The sequence below is a fragment of the Pinus tabuliformis genome, chromosome 3_1, assembly GCF_031772625.1.
Source record: "Pinus tabuliformis cultivar Carrire ecotype Pingquan chromosome 3_1, CPIR1, whole genome shotgun sequence".
Taxonomy (NCBI): Eukaryota; Viridiplantae; Streptophyta; class Pinopsida; order Pinales; family Pinaceae; genus Pinus; species Pinus tabuliformis.
Window position 1 is genome coordinate 266,922,511 of NC_142301.1, and position 16,864 is coordinate 266,939,374.

Here is a 16,864-nt window from a genome sequence, read left to right on the forward strand (position 1 = left end):
TTCAAGGTTGGTGGAGATATGTACAACATACACTTCCTTGGGGGCCTAATTTATTGGTTATAGATCCCAACCTTGACTTAGAAAGGGCTGGACATTTATATTAGTTCTTGACTTCCATTGTTTGCTTATATACTTTTAGGACATGAAGATGCACCATTTTGTTCAAGAATCTATGGCAATTAAGTGTAGTGTGATTCTTCGTTACTTGATAACAATTTGTGGAGTATTTTTACTTTTTCTTGTTAGCTTATTCTTATTCTTCTTCTTATTAGTGCATGTGTGTGTACTTGATCAAACTGCTACCGAAACATAAGAACAAGAACACAAGATGTTGGCTCTCTGCCAGGGCCAAAACCTCTCTTCTCTTGAGAGGAAAAACCTTTCGTGAATTTCTCTTATTGAAGCTTCTATTGATCAATGCCAAACCCTAGACCCTTGATAAGATTGTCCTCCAAACAAAAGTCAAGTCCTCTCCTCTTTCCTGCACTTTGTTCCCCAGCACATAGACTTCCTCCTTCCGACACTTTGCTTCCAGCACTTCGTCTTCCTTCTTTTTTTTTTGTATAGAGATAGACCTTCCTTGAGTGAGCCTTCTAGATGAGGTGTTCCTCTTCTATCCCTTGCTCAAGTAGACTTCTTCTTTGACCAAACGAGATCCTTCTTGAGATATGAGTGTATGACTGTACTGCTGTTCTGCTGCCCTAGTTTCTCGCACGTGTGGGAGGTTCACTTGGTGTTGTATGCCCTTCTCTCCTTTGCTTGAGTGTCTTTCTTCTACTCTTGAGTAGGAGGCTTTGTAGGCCTAGGTTTAGCCCCAAACAAAGATAGATGGATGACTATGAATTGCTGCTGTCATAGCCGCAGGGACAGCCCTCTGCTTCCTCGCACATGTGACTGCTGTAGCCCTAGAACAGACCTCTTTAACTTCGGTTGTATACCCTTCTTCCTCGCTGCACTTTGAGACCCATTTCCTTTGCTCTTTTCCACCTTTTCTTGCCTTTTTACCTTCACATATTTCAGAGAGGACTGAGTTATCTTTTGAGGGAGTGGACAACCTCTATATATAGAGGTCTGTCCCTCCTTTTAGGCCGACTTGTAGCTTTGAGGCTGACTTGATTTTCTTTGCTGCAATAGGTGCTTTTAATGGTGCCATTGCTTCTTTTGATGGTGTCTTTGCTTGGAGGATACTTGACTTTGCTTGGAGGTGTCTTCTTTGACTTTTATACATAAATATACATAATGTAACATACCCTTAAGGTCTTCAACATAATTCTTTTGACTCTTTGACTCACCTATAGCACTTTGACATGTGCTAGACCTACTTCAATGAGCAAGAAACTCATTGACATATATTATAAAAATAATATTTCTTTTCTTGAATAAGTACAAATATCAAAAGTACATTTATGAAGACCGAACCTAGTTACATTTCCTTCAACACTTTTTGACTGTTATGCTCTTAACCTGCAAAGTAATACCCAATCACAAAATATGCGAAGAAAAGATACCCAAAACATAGAATATGCGAAGAAAAGATACCCAGAACACAGAATAGCAATGATTTTATTATTCAGAGAGAAATGTTCACAGGCCTCTTCGAGGGGGCAACCTCCAATAGAGCAGAGCTCGATTACAAAAACAAGACACGATACTCCTCGCAGGGAGTCTCTATCCTTTATATATGACTCATACATGCAATACCACGGGCCAATACTGTGGGTTTTATTAATACCATCTATCTAATACTACCGCCCATTTGCAACTAACTGTGGTCCCGTCATTAATTGCGGGTTAACCACTTACAAATATTAATATGGGCTTTATTGACTCTTGACTATGACGTGATCCCATGACATAAATAAGGAGGTTAGGGTGGGACCCTAACATGCCCTCCCCCTTAAGACGAGCCTTGTCCTCAAGGCTGAAGCTGCGGAAACTGCTGAAGAATAGTGGTTGGTTCCCAAGTTGCATCTTCCGGAGAGGTGTCTTTCCATTTGACGAGGACCTCCTTAATCATGCGGCCGCGCAGGTGCTTGTCTCGTGTGTCTAGAACCTGTTCGGGTTGAAGCCAGATTGACCCTTCTTCGTCTAATTCAGGTAGACTGGTTTGAACTCGGCAATTGTTCCCAATCACTTTCTTGAGGCACGATACATGGAAAACTGGATGGATTTTTGTCGTAGGGGGCAAAGCCAACTTGTAAGCCACTTCTCCAATGCGCTGAAGTACTTGGTATGGTCCATAGAATTTTGGAGCGAGCTTTTGACAACCCTTATCTTTGAGTGATGTTTGCTTATAAGGTTGCAGCCTCAAAAAGACCTGATCCCTTTCTTGAAATTGGCGCTCTGAGCGATGTTGGTCGGCCTGTTGCTTCATGCGGTTCTGAGCTTGATGAAGATTCTCGCGAAGATGGGCGAGCATGGTTGCGCGGTGTTGTAGGAGTTGATCCACTGCTTGTACTTTGGAGCATCCCTTGAGATAAGAAGTAGGGGAAGGCGGACGTTGACCATAGACTACTTCATAGGGAGTCATTTTGGTGGTGGCATGATAGTTGGTGTTATACCACCATTCAGCCAGAGGTAACCACTGTGCCCAAAGGTGTTGCTTTTCTGAAGTGAAACACCTAAGGTAGGTTTCTAGACATTTGTTGACGGCTTCGGTTTGATCATCTGTTTGCGGATGATATGAAGTACTGGGTTTGAATTGAGTGCCTTGTATTCTGAAGAGTTCCTGCCAAAAATTGCTGGTGAAGATCGGGTCGCGGTCGGACACTATAGAAGTGGGCATGCCATGTAATTTGAAGATCTGATCCATGAAAGTTTGAGCAACCAAGGTAGGTGTAAACGGGTGGGGTAGGGCGCAGAAATGAGCATACTTCGACAGTCGATCCACAACCACCATGACGACTGACTTGTTCCCTGACTTTGGAAGACCTGTAATGAAATCCATAGAAACCTCCGTCCAAATTGAGGCCGGAATGGGCAATGGTTGTAAGGTGCCTGGTGTGTTGACGGTTTCCCCTTTGTGGCGTTGACAGACATCACATTCAGCTACGAAAGTAAGGACATCCTTTTTCATGCCTGTCCAAAAGAATGATCTTCTGGTGCGAGCATACGTCTTCTGAAAGCCCGAATGTTCTGCCATGGGAGATGAGTGCAATTCTGCCAAAAGGCGACTTTTGAGGGTAGATGTTGGTGATATTACGACTCTGTCCTTGTAGCGAAGAATATCATTCTGCCACGAGTAGCCCTTGCGGGAATTAGGATCTTCCTGCAATTGAGAAATGAGTTGGGAGAGCCCTGTGTGTGAAAACCATTCCCTGCGAGCCTCTTCAATCCAGTCTGGAATGGGGAGGGAAATTGCGAGCAGAGTACTTTCCTCCTCAAATTGGCGCGACAATGCATCTGCTACACTGTTGTCTTTCCCTTTCTTGTAAATGATCTCATAATCATATCCCAGCATTTTGGCTAACCATTTATTTTGTTGTGGGGAGGATAGGCGTTGCTCCAAAAAATATTTAAGACTGTGATGATCTGTGCGGATTTGGAAACGTCGCCCCAATAAGTAAGGTCGCCAGGTCTCGACTGCATGTAAGATGGCCATCATTTCCTTCTCGTAGGTAGATTGGCCCAGATTCCTCCCACTGAGTTGTTGGCTGGTGAAGGCCAATGGTCGCCCTTCCTGCATTAAGACCGCTCCAATACCTGTACCCAAAGCATCACATTCAATGACAAAGGATTTGGTGAAGTCAGGTAGTGCTAAGACGGGAGTGGAACACATGGCGTTTTTGAGAGCGGTAAATGCCTGTTGTGCTTCCTCGTTCCAGAAGAAGGAATTTTTCTTTAGGAGTTGAGTGAGGGGCTATGCTATGCGGCCATAATTGCGGACAAATTTACGATAATATCCTGTTAGACCCAAAAATCCTCTCAAGCTCTTCAAGGTCTTAGGTTGAGGCCATTCTTGCATTGCCTGGATCTTTTTGGGGTCCACCTTCACACCTTCACGCCCCACAATGTGGCCCAAATACTCAACTTCTTCCATGCCAAACGAACACTTAGACATCTTGACAAATAATTTATGCTGGCGGAGCAGTTGCAAGAGTAGATCTACATGCTGAAGATGTGCCGCCCAAGTGCCACTATAGATGAGGATGTCATCGAAGAAGACAAGGACAAATTTTCTGAGATATGGTTTGAGGAGGTGATTCATAAGGCTCTGAAAAGTAGAGGGGGCATTACAGAGACCAAATGGCATGACCAGGAACTCATAATGGCCTTCATGAGTTCTGAAAGCCGTCTTGGGAATGTCGACTTCCTTCATGCGAATTTGGTGGTAGCCTGAGCGAAGATCCAACTTAGTGAAGAATTGAGCCCCATTGAGTTCGTCCAGCAAATCGCCAACCACCGGGATGGGAAATTTATCTTTGACTGTCAACTTATTGAGGGCCCTGAAGTCGGGACACATCCGCCACTCCCCATCTTTCTTGAGGACCATGACCACTGGGGATGAATAAGGACTAATGCTGGGACGAATGACACCTGCTTCCAACAATTCCTTGATGGTTTTTTCTATTTCATTCTTTTGGGTGAACGGATATCTGTATGGCCGCACATTTGGGGGTTGGGCCCCTAGAACCAATGTGATGCTATGATCATGTTACCCTCGCGAGGGTGGAAGCTCATGAGGCTTATCAAAGACCGTCTGATGTTTATTTAAAATCTGTTGCATCTCAGGATGAATTGGCAGAGACACGGTTTCAACTACCTGGATGGCATTAAATTGAGCTACCACGCCATGATGGCCCTTTTTTAACAATTTTTCCATCCTATGCGAGCTGATGATAGAGGGGGCTCCCCCCTGTAGTCCACGGAGGGTATGTGTGGAGTTGTTCTGCTTAAAACTCATATATAACTCCTGGAAATCCATTGTGATTGGCCCGAGAGTGCGGAGCCATTCCGCGCCTAGGACAATGTTGCAACCCCCCATATGTATTGCAAACATGTGGGTTTTCAACTGATAATCCCCCATTTGAAGTTTGACATTTTCACAGCGGCCTTCACATTTCATTGTGCCCCCATCTGCAATTTGGACTTGGAAGTTAGAAACTGCCCGGACAAAACAATGCGCTGCTTCAGCGATCTTTTGATGGATGAAATTATGGGTACTTCCACTATCAATCAAGACTATTACTGGGCGATGTTTAAGAAAACCCCTGATTTTGAGAGTTTGAGGGGAAGAAATTCCTGCCAATGCATTTAGCGAAATAATTGGGTCGTCAGATACAATCTCCTTTTGGTTATCTTCTTCGATCGCCTCCGGTTCCTCAAGTGGTGGATCTTCCTCGGTGGAGCTGTAGTCAGTGGCATCTATTTGAAAAAACTTGGGCTCCTTGCATTTATGACCCGGGGAATATTTTTCATCACAGTAGTAACATAGTCCTTGCTTCCTTCTTTCGGCCATTTCCGCAGGTGACACCTTTTGAATCTTAAGTGTCTGAGTCGTGTTGGGAGCCTGTGGGGGACGACCTTTAGCGGGGAAGTTGAGGCGGTTGGATTGGGCTGTTAATGCACGTTCCACCTTACGAGCTACCTGGCAAGCCTCTGTCCACGTGGGAGGGTGGTGGAGTAGAACCTGAGCTTTGATGGCTTCTTTCAGACCGCTGATAAAGCATTCCATGTAGAACTCATCTGTGAGACCCTTAGTGCGGAAGGCTAAGGCTTCAAAAGCGGTAATATATTCATCCACTGTACCCGTCTGTCGGAGCTTAGTGAGACGCCCCAAAAAAGAGTCTTCCTGTTCAAAGCGATTTCGAAGAGCTTTGGCAAATTGGGCCCAATTTTGAAAATGTCCATTGCAACGCTGATGCCATTCCTTCCATTGCCATCATTCATTGTCCAAGTACATGGTGCCCACCATAAGCTTAGTCCCCTCATCTATGATATGATTCAATTGGAAATACTGCTCCATTTGTGCTAGCCATGTGGACGTGTGAGAACCGTCAAATTTATGCATATCCAACTTGGGAGGTCGCTGACTGGGTGGTGGGTGGGTGTGCCAGACGTGGGGAGAGTGGCTAGACTCACCCTCATGGTATTCATGGCCATTATTCTCCTCCTCGTGGGCTGGCTCCTTGCCCTTCAGTGCGTTCTGTATCTGGATACTTATTCCTTTAATCTCATGTTGTATTTCGTTCACCGAAAATTGGATGGAGTTCACTTGGTTTTCAATTTTGTCCATCCTTTCATTGGCCATCGCTTGAGCGCGAGTTTCTACCATACACCAACCTGATGAAAATTTGGGACCGCCAAAAAATTTTTACTAAGAAATTGAATGGTACCACCTTGCTCAGCTTGTCGTCCTGATTCTGATGGGCTAGGTCACCAATAAGTGCCCCGGAAGATCTTAGACTTTTTTTTTTTTTTTGAAAACTCCTAACGGAGTTTTACTCCTTCCTGATCAATACTGCAGTCGCCAAATCCTCAAAATGTCAATGCCGCCAAAAGTCCTGCGAAAATTATATCCAGGTACAGGAACCCTTCACAACTACTCTGATCTGGTGGATCTGAGAGATTTGAATGGTGGGACAACTGCTGTTGCTGATCTGATGGAGCTGCGGGACTGATGTCTGCTGTTGCTGCACTTGTTGATCTGGAATAGAGGATGTGTGATCTTGAGGAGTGTCAGGTGCTACAGATCGCAATATACATAAGGGTCTGACAGTAGTACTCGGCCCAATGTTTCAGGGCTCTAACTAAGGAGGATCGACCGTACCCTTAGCCGTACAACCCGACTACCCTATCGTACGGGCGAGTAATCTCTCCGAGTGCTGTTCTCGGTGTACTGTAGCCACAAGACGGCCGAAGGTTTATCTATGGCGAGGTTTCAAGGGAGCTAGGGGGCTTCCTATATACCCAGAGGGTACGTGGAAGACAGTCCGTGCGCGGTTCTGTCTAATGCGCTACTACTCGAAGGGGTACCCACAGGGGTTACAAGGGAGTCCAACAGACGTGACCACCTCTTGTATTTCCTGCGTGCATGCCTCCCCAAATCCGCAGGTTTATGCGCTTAACGACAGATCCCGTGGTTTAAAGACGCCGGAACACGTCTCTAGCCAAAATTTTTTTTTTTGCTAAAAATTGGAGATCCCACCGAGCCCTGGAAAGTGCTCTGATACCACTTGTTATGCTCTTAACCTGCAAAGTAATACCCAATCACAGAATATGCGAAGAAAAGATACCCAGAACATAGATTCTAGAATATGCGAAGAAAAGATACCCAGAACACAGAATAGCAATGATTTTATTATTCAGAGAGAAATGTTCACAGGCCTCTTCGAGGGGGCAACCTCCAATAGAGCAGAGCTCGATTACAAAAACAAGACATGATACTCCTCGCAGGGAGTCTCTATCCTTTATATATGACTCATACATGCAATACCACGGGCCAATACCGTGGGTTTTATTAATACCATCTATCTAATACTACCGCCCATTTGCAACTAACTGTGGTCCCGTCATTAATTGCGGGTTAACCACTTACAAATATTAATATGGGCTTTATTGACTCTTGACTATGACGTGATCCCATGACATAAATAAGGGGGTTAGGGTGGGACCCTAACATTGACACAATTATCAAACTCTTTGTTCTCTATGTTTTTGAGTTTTTTGAGAACCTAGCTTGCAACCTATTGATTGGGCATGGATGGAGAGAGGCCATTCTATCTTGTTCCATCACACGGTTCCTTGCAAGGGGTTGATTCCTTATGAGATTATCGAATTTGTGTTTGGTGCTCACCTCTTATTCCTCGAGAGTGTATTTAAGTTTTGTCTCCTTTCTTCACAAGATTTAGAATTTGGGTGAATAACGTATAGGATGGGAGAAGTACTTGTATTTGGCTCCTCAATCTTGAGAGGGGTTTGCTTTCATGGGTATTTGAAGGTGAAGATATTGTTTGCTATTGAAAACCTCTTTGTTTCTACAGTCTATTGACATCTCTATTGAGTGTCTCCCCTTGTTTAATTACTTCTTGGGAGCCCTTAGTCACTCCTTTTGGAAGGGGAGATTAATCGAATGATCAAGGAGGGAGATATATGGACAATTTATCCAACTTACATTGTTCTTTACCCCAACCTCTTGGCCCCATGATGGCCTTTTACTATGAGTATTTCTTGTAGATAACTGACGACTTCATTGTTCATCTTGGTTGTCTCCAGTGATATTGGTCACTTGACCTTAGGACCATAGGTTTCCCTTGGTCCATTGAGGGCTTACTCTTACCAATTGCTTGTTGAGTTTGATCACCATGTCCCATGGATGGATGTGATATGTCAACTTTGTTCTCTCTAGGAGTTTGAGATAGAAGAACAATGCGTTTTCAAATTTCCCATTTACTATGAGATTGGGGGCAAGTTTTAGAGTTTATAGAGGGATTTAGGAGGGTACCTTGTTACATTTATCCATTATCAAGATCGGATTTGTTTGGCTGTCTAAGTTTGAGAGGCACTTAATTTCAAATAGTTGGCCTTGTGGCAATCCTCGTAGCCTAGATCCACTAGGATGATCACTGCTTTCTTCTAGCCCATTTTGGTGAGTGGATGCATCAAGCAACTTGCAGATACTCCACTCATGTACATAGAGAGTAGTAGGTTAGTGAGATGGTGTCCCTGCTCTTGTTTTGTAAGGAGACCACCCATATTTGTTGATTTGTTGCAAAGTCACCTTGACATACCTATTCCAACACTTGGTCTAGGGATAGGACTAGTTCTTAGATTAGGTTGAGCAGTTAGGTATCCATCACCAAGTGTCTCTTGTTGGCCATGGATGTTAGAGGGAGCTCCAGCAGGTAGAACCCTGCTTTTCCCTCGGATTATTTAGCGTGACCCATTCACTCCATGCCGTATTCCCTGGAAGACATTCTCAAGCTTTTTATTGGTACCTTCATGATGGTTGATGATAATGATGCTATCTCCTCTTCTGTTTTTAGTGCAGTTTAGTGCTTCTCTTCTTGTATAGAGCAGTAACTATTTTGTTTCTTTGTCTTGGGTTTATTTATTGTGATCTCACCTTTGTACTCTTTTATTTATATTTGCACATTTTTTTTTGTGCCTAGGAGTTTCCTTTGGCACTCCCACATTACCATTATGACATGTAATTTCTAGCTCCATATTATCGTTCATGTGCTAAAACTTTTGGTTCTTTCAACAATAGAAGTGTTTACTGCCATTCATGAATTTCTGTGATGTTCTTTATCAAGTTGATATCTAAAATTTTCCTCTCTCTGGAGAGTGGAGCATAGCTCACGAAAGGAATAGTAAATATCTAAACAGTGATATATCATTTAGACTCAATTCTTTTGATACATAATGACAGTATTTGTGCCGATTATATTGATTGTGGCGTTGCCGTGCATAGGCTAATCCATTTCCTTTGAATATATAGAACTGAGATTTTACCATTAAGCATGTGATTGCGCTGGTGTTCTTATTAAGCTTATATCAAAAGATGCCCTCACAAAGGTTAGAGCATCTGAGAACGATGCTAATTTATATTACTGGACTTCACTTAGTGCTTAAACTCTTTGAGGACTTATAAACAGAGTCAACAAAAAATTTGAAATCCTTACACCATTTTTTAAATCCCTATTCACGCTGCATAACTCAAGACGTTATTTTATAAGTGGAGTTTCAAATGGTGGCAATATTTATATCTTGGCTCTTGGATGCTTCAAGTTCACTGCATTTGATTTTGGATTGTGTTTTTTCATGACAGGACTTAAGGGGACAACAAGAGACATCTTGACCATTTCCATCTGGTTTAAATATTTATCTTTTGTGGATATATCTTGTATATGGGTTTCAGCACCATGAATATATTATAAACAATTTCAATTTAGAGGAATTGTCATGAATGTCATAACCTTTATACTTAATTCTCTTTGTGCATACAAAGTTCTACTTACTCGAGTCTTTTCTAATTAACTTTTAATCTACTCCTGTAGCTTTTGGTTGATAGGAGAGCTTCAGCGGCAGCACCTGTTCATGAACATGCTCATAGGAAAGAAGGTAGGTCGGATATTGATATTTGTTTTTTCATAGTGATGCAAATTCTATTTATTTTAATGCATCTTTAAATGCTGCGAGTTTTGGAATCGTGGTTTGCAACAGGAACCCCTGTTTGTCTAGAAAATCACTCAGTGATGATCCATCCGAGTTTCTTTATTCTTTAATCTCCCTCATATCCACGCTTTGAATAAAAGGACATCTAATGAGCGACATTAATAACTGAATTGAACAGTTACATAAATGCTTCAATGTTTCAATATTTACAACAGCTTATATTTTGTACCTAAAGATAGGTCATTGCTTTTATCCAACAGGAATAAGTCTTAAGATGTCTGGTATGTTTTACTCTGTATGTCACACCGTGCAACAGAACATTATGGCATAGATAATCTCTAAATAACATGCTATACAAGTTATTGAGGGCATTTGAGAGTAAAAGAGTTGAGGACAGATAATTTCATCAATGTCCAATGAATGACCACAAAAGTAGGTCAATGGGACTAAAGGATAAATCTGGTATGAATACAGTGTGGGAGTGCAAACACAACTCCTAGAAAATGCCAAAGCTAAATCTAGGGTAAAATGAAGTAAAAATGGATGCAACAATAGGACAGCCTCACAAACATGTATATAACCAGATCAAAGGCCCCAGTGATGTAGAAGACTAAGTGAATAAGTCCAGGGATGGAGGTTGATGATGTCAAGAATGCACGACTGTGAGAGCCAATGGCAAGGGGCGCAACAATGGCGCTGGCTTGCTATTGGAGTCCTTTGGATCCAACGAGGTGTCTGGTTGCGCAATCTTGGGGGGGATGTAGCAGCGAGGGATACTCTTATCATCCGAGGCTGAAGGAAGGAAGCTTTGGATAAGTCTTTGGCTGCTCCGCTGGGGCTGGGAAGGAGTCTGTTGTGGGGGGCGGGGGGACAGCACATTGCTCGAGAATCATTTGGAATTAATCCCTTTGACACTGGGTGTGAGTGTGAGTGAATTGATGTGCTGTTCGGCACCTCTGCAACAGTCTTGAGGATACTGGTTGGCCTCCCAAAGGTGGGGGGGGGGGGGGTTGGGGGAGGGGAGACTTGAGGTCTCACTGTTCTACTATCTGAAATACTCTGGAAGTCAGCTCGTCATTTGCTGCTCTGATCAGCCGGATCAACCTAAAAGTATGATGTGATTGTCTGAATCATCCCCGAGTGAATTGGGGTATGTAGGATTTGAGATTTGTGTCTGAATATCTCCTTGATGAAGAGGGCTAGGCATCTTTGGTCAGGATACTAGAAGAAGGTAGAGAGGGATCCTCCTGAATCTCTATAGAGGCAGTGGTAGTGCCCTCTGATCTTGTAGTATAGGGGGCACCTAAAAATGAGGTGCTGCTTTGTCTCTGGCTCCTGAAGGTGACACACTTGGCAGATCCTATCAGATCTTGGTATATGGTGGTTAGTCTTTGCTCTGAGTTGATGAGAACCAACCCGAATCTTGCCTAAAGGGTTCTTGAGTGAGTGCATCCAATGTCTGTGTGTGTATGGGGGGCCATTGATGATGCCATCCTGTAACTCTAGGAAATGCCCACAGTAAGTGCAGAACTTGCAGAATGGATTAATGCAAAATTTTTGTTTCCACAGAAGCTTGTAAGTAATTGCATACAAATGTTGTATGTGCAGAAACTTTCTTGCTGCTTCCTAAGATTGGACCACGTTTTTTGCTTGCTCATATGCACAAATAATGCTTTCTACACAATTCCTTTGTTTCTGACAGTCTATTGGGAAAAAGCATTAATAACAGATCACTATAAAATTAATTATATTTTATCCCCTCTAATGGCATTCATGCATCCACTACCTGGTGTCAAGTCATTCTCTTCATGGATGACCTTATAGGATCTTCCTAAATGGAAGACTAGAACTGATGAAACATATTATTGTTGTGCACAATTTTACTGTATGTTAGTTGCAGGAAACCAAATACCTTAAGTATTGAACATTAAATTTCAATTCTAATGGAAAACAGATATATTTCCTTATTAATGCAAGGATTCTCCATTAGGAACTGATTTACAGTTATGTAGGAGGCTATCCTATAATTGTAGTCTTACATATTGTCCATTAACATTCAGAGAAATATAAAGGGTCTCCTTTCCTGAATCATCTCTCATTTTCTTAATGTGTTTTCAGAGTGAACATGCTTCAAAGATGTCCGATTTCAATTTTCAACTTCTCATCTTGCTCACATCAGTTTATGGTATCATAACCACATTTTTTTTTTCAGAGGGGTTGCATGGTGTTCCTCCAGATTTAGCATTCTCTCACTGTCCACATATGTTGTTCAGAAAAGGGATTGAAGGTTTTAGAAAGTCTGCCTGTAGCAGTGAAGCTGGAAGTTGCAGATCAATAGAAAAATGTGTCAAAGTCAAAGATGTCGCATTTGAATTGAAGTCATCCCTTTCCCCGCTGAATGAAGTCAGTTCCACCTGTATGAATATGGGCTTGATGGAACCCATCTGGAAGAAAGCTGAGATTTTAGGATAGAGAGGTATACAATTTGAAGTTGTCATTGATCATTGAAAACATAAATTACAAGGATTTGGATCCGGAATCGGATATGGATCTGCCAGTTTTTTGAAAATCCGGGATCTGGATAAGGCTAGGAGACAGCAATTTTTTTTCCTGAGGAAAATTCGAGCAGATCCACCTGAAGGGATCACATCCTGCCGACCAAACTAATTAGAGCCTAACCCCGAGGGCTTTGAGGAGAATTGACCCCGTGACCTCCCAATAGTGAGGTGCTTTAGCAATGGGACCTCAACCAATTGAGCTAACCCTCGAGGCTGGCTAGGAGAACACAAATATTTTTCCGAGGAAATATCCGGGCAGATCCACCCGAAGGGATCACTTCTTGCGGGCTTATTAACAAAGCCTAGCCTCGAGGGCGTCAAGGAGAATTGACCTTGTGACCTCCCATTAGCGAGGTGCTTTAGCAACGGGAACTCAACCAGTTGATCTAACCCTTAGGGCTACATGCCATGCTAGGAGACAACAAATACAAACAATATAAATATATGTTTTAGAATATATAACTTATTTATATTTGTAATGTGCAATAACTATATAGAACAATTAATATATTAGATATAAATTCAACTTGAACTATTTAAGAATCATAACTAATGGGGGTTGAACTTGTTAGATTTCCTTAAAACCCAGTAAACTGATTTGTAATTTTCTTAGTGTAAAAACTATAAATACAAATAATTGCGTTATGGAAACCCAAATCACAAATACATTGAGTTTTCTAACTTAACATGCACAATGGAAAATAAATTAGAAGACAAACACATCAACACATAGAACACATGATATACCTAGGAAACCCCAACTTCAGGGAAAACCTGCAATGCTTTATGTTTTGTTATTTTCTTCAACAAATGATTTTCTTCTGAGAACTACAACGAGGGATAAACTTCCTTTATATCATAAGAAAAAACTCTATCTCCCTGCGACTAATTTGATTTCCCTTCTGGCGCACTAGATCTACGAAATTCCTGCACAGATCAACTACACGACCCAAACATGCAAGCACACCTTTTCTCTCTTGCATGCATGTGCAAATAAACCCAGCGCTGGGCTACAAGAGCTCGACCCTCGCTCGATTTCTTCTGCTCGGATTTTGAGTACTTTACTTTGTTGAATCCCCCTCGCTCTTCCTTCATTGATCTCTCACACCTGCTTGTGCTCAATTGGCTTGCCACTAGCTTGCTTTATGTCCTCTTATAATTTCGATCTCAACCCTAATCTCCTTCTCAACGGTTGAGATTATCAATGGCCAATATAAATCATAAGTTAACTTGGGAATTTTCCATTTTTACTAAGTTTAACTTTAGGAAATAGCTAATTAAATTAATGATATGCTGAGTGGCTATCTCCTTGGTTCCTTTGCGAGCCTTAGCACCTAGGTAAGAAAAAACATTCTTTTCTACTCCAATCAACACTCCCTCTTAGAGAGGAAGGTGTTTTGCACTACACCGAACTTCTCTCTGAGGTATACAAATCTGGTCCTTAGCAAAGCCTTGGTTAGAATGTTTGTTGTCTACTCCTCTGTTGGTACATACTGGAGTGTAACGATACCTCTCTGAACAATGTCCCTGATGTGGTGATAACGTATGTCGATGTGCTTAGAGCAATCATGAAACATTGGATTTTTAGAGAGCTTGATGCAACTCTGATTGTCACAATGTATCATAGTAGGCTTCAACTCTACCTTGAACAAACCCACAAGAAGATTCCTCAACCAAATAGCTTCACACTTTGCTAAATTCGCAGCCATGTACTCGGCCTTGGATGAGCTTAATGTGACTGATCTCTGCTTCCCGCTAAACCAAGAAACAACTACTAATCCAACTGTAAATACACATCTCAATGTGCTCTTCCTGTTTGTGGAGCTGCCTGCCTAATTTGTATCAGTGAAGCCCTCAAGCTTCATCTCATCAACTTGTCTATACCACAATTTGTGCTCTATGGTCGCCTTGAGATATCTCAACACGTGCTTAGTAGCAACCCAATGCACCCTGGTAGGCTTGACCATAAACTGGCTCAAAGAGTTAACTGTAAAACAAATGTCTGGTTGCATGTTCACCAAATACATCAGCGACCCAATCAATTACCGATAAAGTGTAGCATCTACTCGCTCCTATCTGAATGTATCTACCTTCCTCCAGTTTGTGACTAGAGGCATTGTCACGAGCCAGTAATCGTACATGTGAGACCTCCTCAGAATCTTCAGAGTGTACTTGCCCTGCCCCAAGAAGATATCATCATCACCTTGCCAAACCTCCAAAGTGTACTTGCCCTGCCCTAAGAAGATATCATCATCACCTTGCCAAACCTCCAACGCAAGGAAATAGTGCATCAACCCCATATCCTTCATCTCAAACTTGTCTGCAAGATCTCTCTTGCACTCTTGGATGAGCTTTTTTGCATCTGTCAAATTCAGGTCGTCCCACATATAGCACCAGAACAAGTGGCTCGCCTCCAAGAACAATGTAGTAGAGGTTGGAATCTTCTTCACTCTTGGTGAAGCCCAAACCCTAAAGGTAACTGTCTATCGGAGCATACCCTGCTCTCGAGCCTGCTTGAGTCTATACAAGGCTCTCTTGAGTCTGCATACGCTCGTCTCTCTGTTGCATGTCTCAAATCGCTCTGGCTGCTCAATATAAATCTCCTACTCAACAACCTCATTGAGGTAGGTGTTGGAAAATGTAACTAGTTTCGGTCTTCATAATTGTCAATGTACTCAAATCATTATGTATATTTTATGTTACAAGAAAAAAAGAAAAATATTATTTTTGAGCATGGGTTTCATGCTCCATTTTGATGGTCATCTAGGTAAAGCATGTTCTTCATGCTTCTAGGGTTTGTCATGTCAAAATAATATTTTTCTTGAGTCAAAAGAGTCTTTATCATTTATATAAGACCCTTTCGGGCAAGTTGTAACATGTAAAAGATATTGATTTTGAGTCTAGAAAGTCCTAGAAACCTCCAAGCACAAGTCAACCTTGGCAACTACAAGTAGGCCTAAAGAAGGGAATTCGAACCCCTCAAATGTGTATAAAAAGAAGCAACATCGACATCATTTGATCACTAATTCGATCTCTCTCATTAAGAAGTTCGATAAGAAGTTGGCAGCACCAAGGAAGTAAGTGCAAAGGTCTGGAAGGCAAGAAGATCTCAAGAAGAACGAAGAAATTTTGTTTTTGGGCATTATTCTCTCACACATGCGAAGTTTAGGGTTTCTACAGCTTCAAGGGAGGCAGAAATTTTGCAGGTCCGAATTGCAGATCGAAGTTGCAGAAGAGATGAATACTCTGTTTTGATCTAGTTTGACTTTGGAGACCTTGGCCTGTTTGAGGGGAGTCTTATTGAAGAGATGACACGTGCCAAAATTAGGGTTTCTGCAACTACTACAAGGCTGAAGTTGCATGTCAAAGTTGCGGGTCGAAGCTGGGGGACGATGTTGAAGTAGGAAGTTGGTTGAAGCAGGATTGACCACTGTTTTCTTGGTTGATTTCTGCCCTGATTGGAAGAGCTTTTTGAAGGGATGACTTGGTGCTTGGAGGTGGACTTGGTCTAGGGTTTGGGTCTTGGTTTTCTCATTTGAAGCAGATTCTATAAGAAGAGAAGAGATTTTTCGGGTTTCCCCTTGAGGGGTTTTGCCCTAGCTTGGAGCCTAATTTTTGTGTCCATTGTCTTTACTGTTTTTCTCTTGATATTTGTTTGATGAAAAGATCTAATAAAGAAACACAAGAAGATAAATAAAATTCACAAGAAAATATTAAGGAATAAGGAGAAATTGAATTAATAGTTGCCATACTGCATTCTCCAATAGAAGGTTGTCTTCATGTTCACTTGATTTCTTCTACTTAGATGCTGAGTAGTATGATCTACTGAATCCCTCGCTCTTCCTTCGCTGATCTCTCACTCCCGCTTATGCTCAACTGACTTGCCACTAACTTGCTCTATCTCCTCTTATAATTTCAATCTCAACCATAATCTCCATTTCAACGGTTGAGATTAAATCGTGATCAATGATCAAGATTAAATCATAAGTTAACTTAGGAATTTTTTAATTTTTCGTAAGTTTAACTTTAGGATATAGTTAATTAAATTAGTAATCTACTATGTGGCTGTCTGATGGGTTCTTCTGCTAGCATTATCACCTAGGCAAGAAGAACCCTTCTCTACTCCAATCAATAGAACTATTTAATAATTAATAAGTGTGGCCAAACTATTTAATTAGTAACTCACTAGG

General features: G+C 41.9%; 1 protein-coding gene across 4 annotated transcripts in view; it reads left to right on the top strand.

Moving 5' to 3' along the window:
- LOC149186820 (altered inheritance of mitochondria protein) overlaps positions 1–16,864 on the top strand; it is a 106,588-nt gene that overhangs the window by 73,436 nt on the left and 16,288 nt on the right. For all 4 annotated transcript variants that reach the window (XM_089411147.1, XM_089411148.1, XM_089411149.1 and 1 more), the window contains exon 3: positions 9,999–10,062. In XM_089411147.1, coding sequence (XP_089267273.1) covers positions 9,999–10,062 — 64 coding nt within the window. The remainder of the gene's footprint in view (positions 1–9,998; positions 10,063–16,864) is intronic.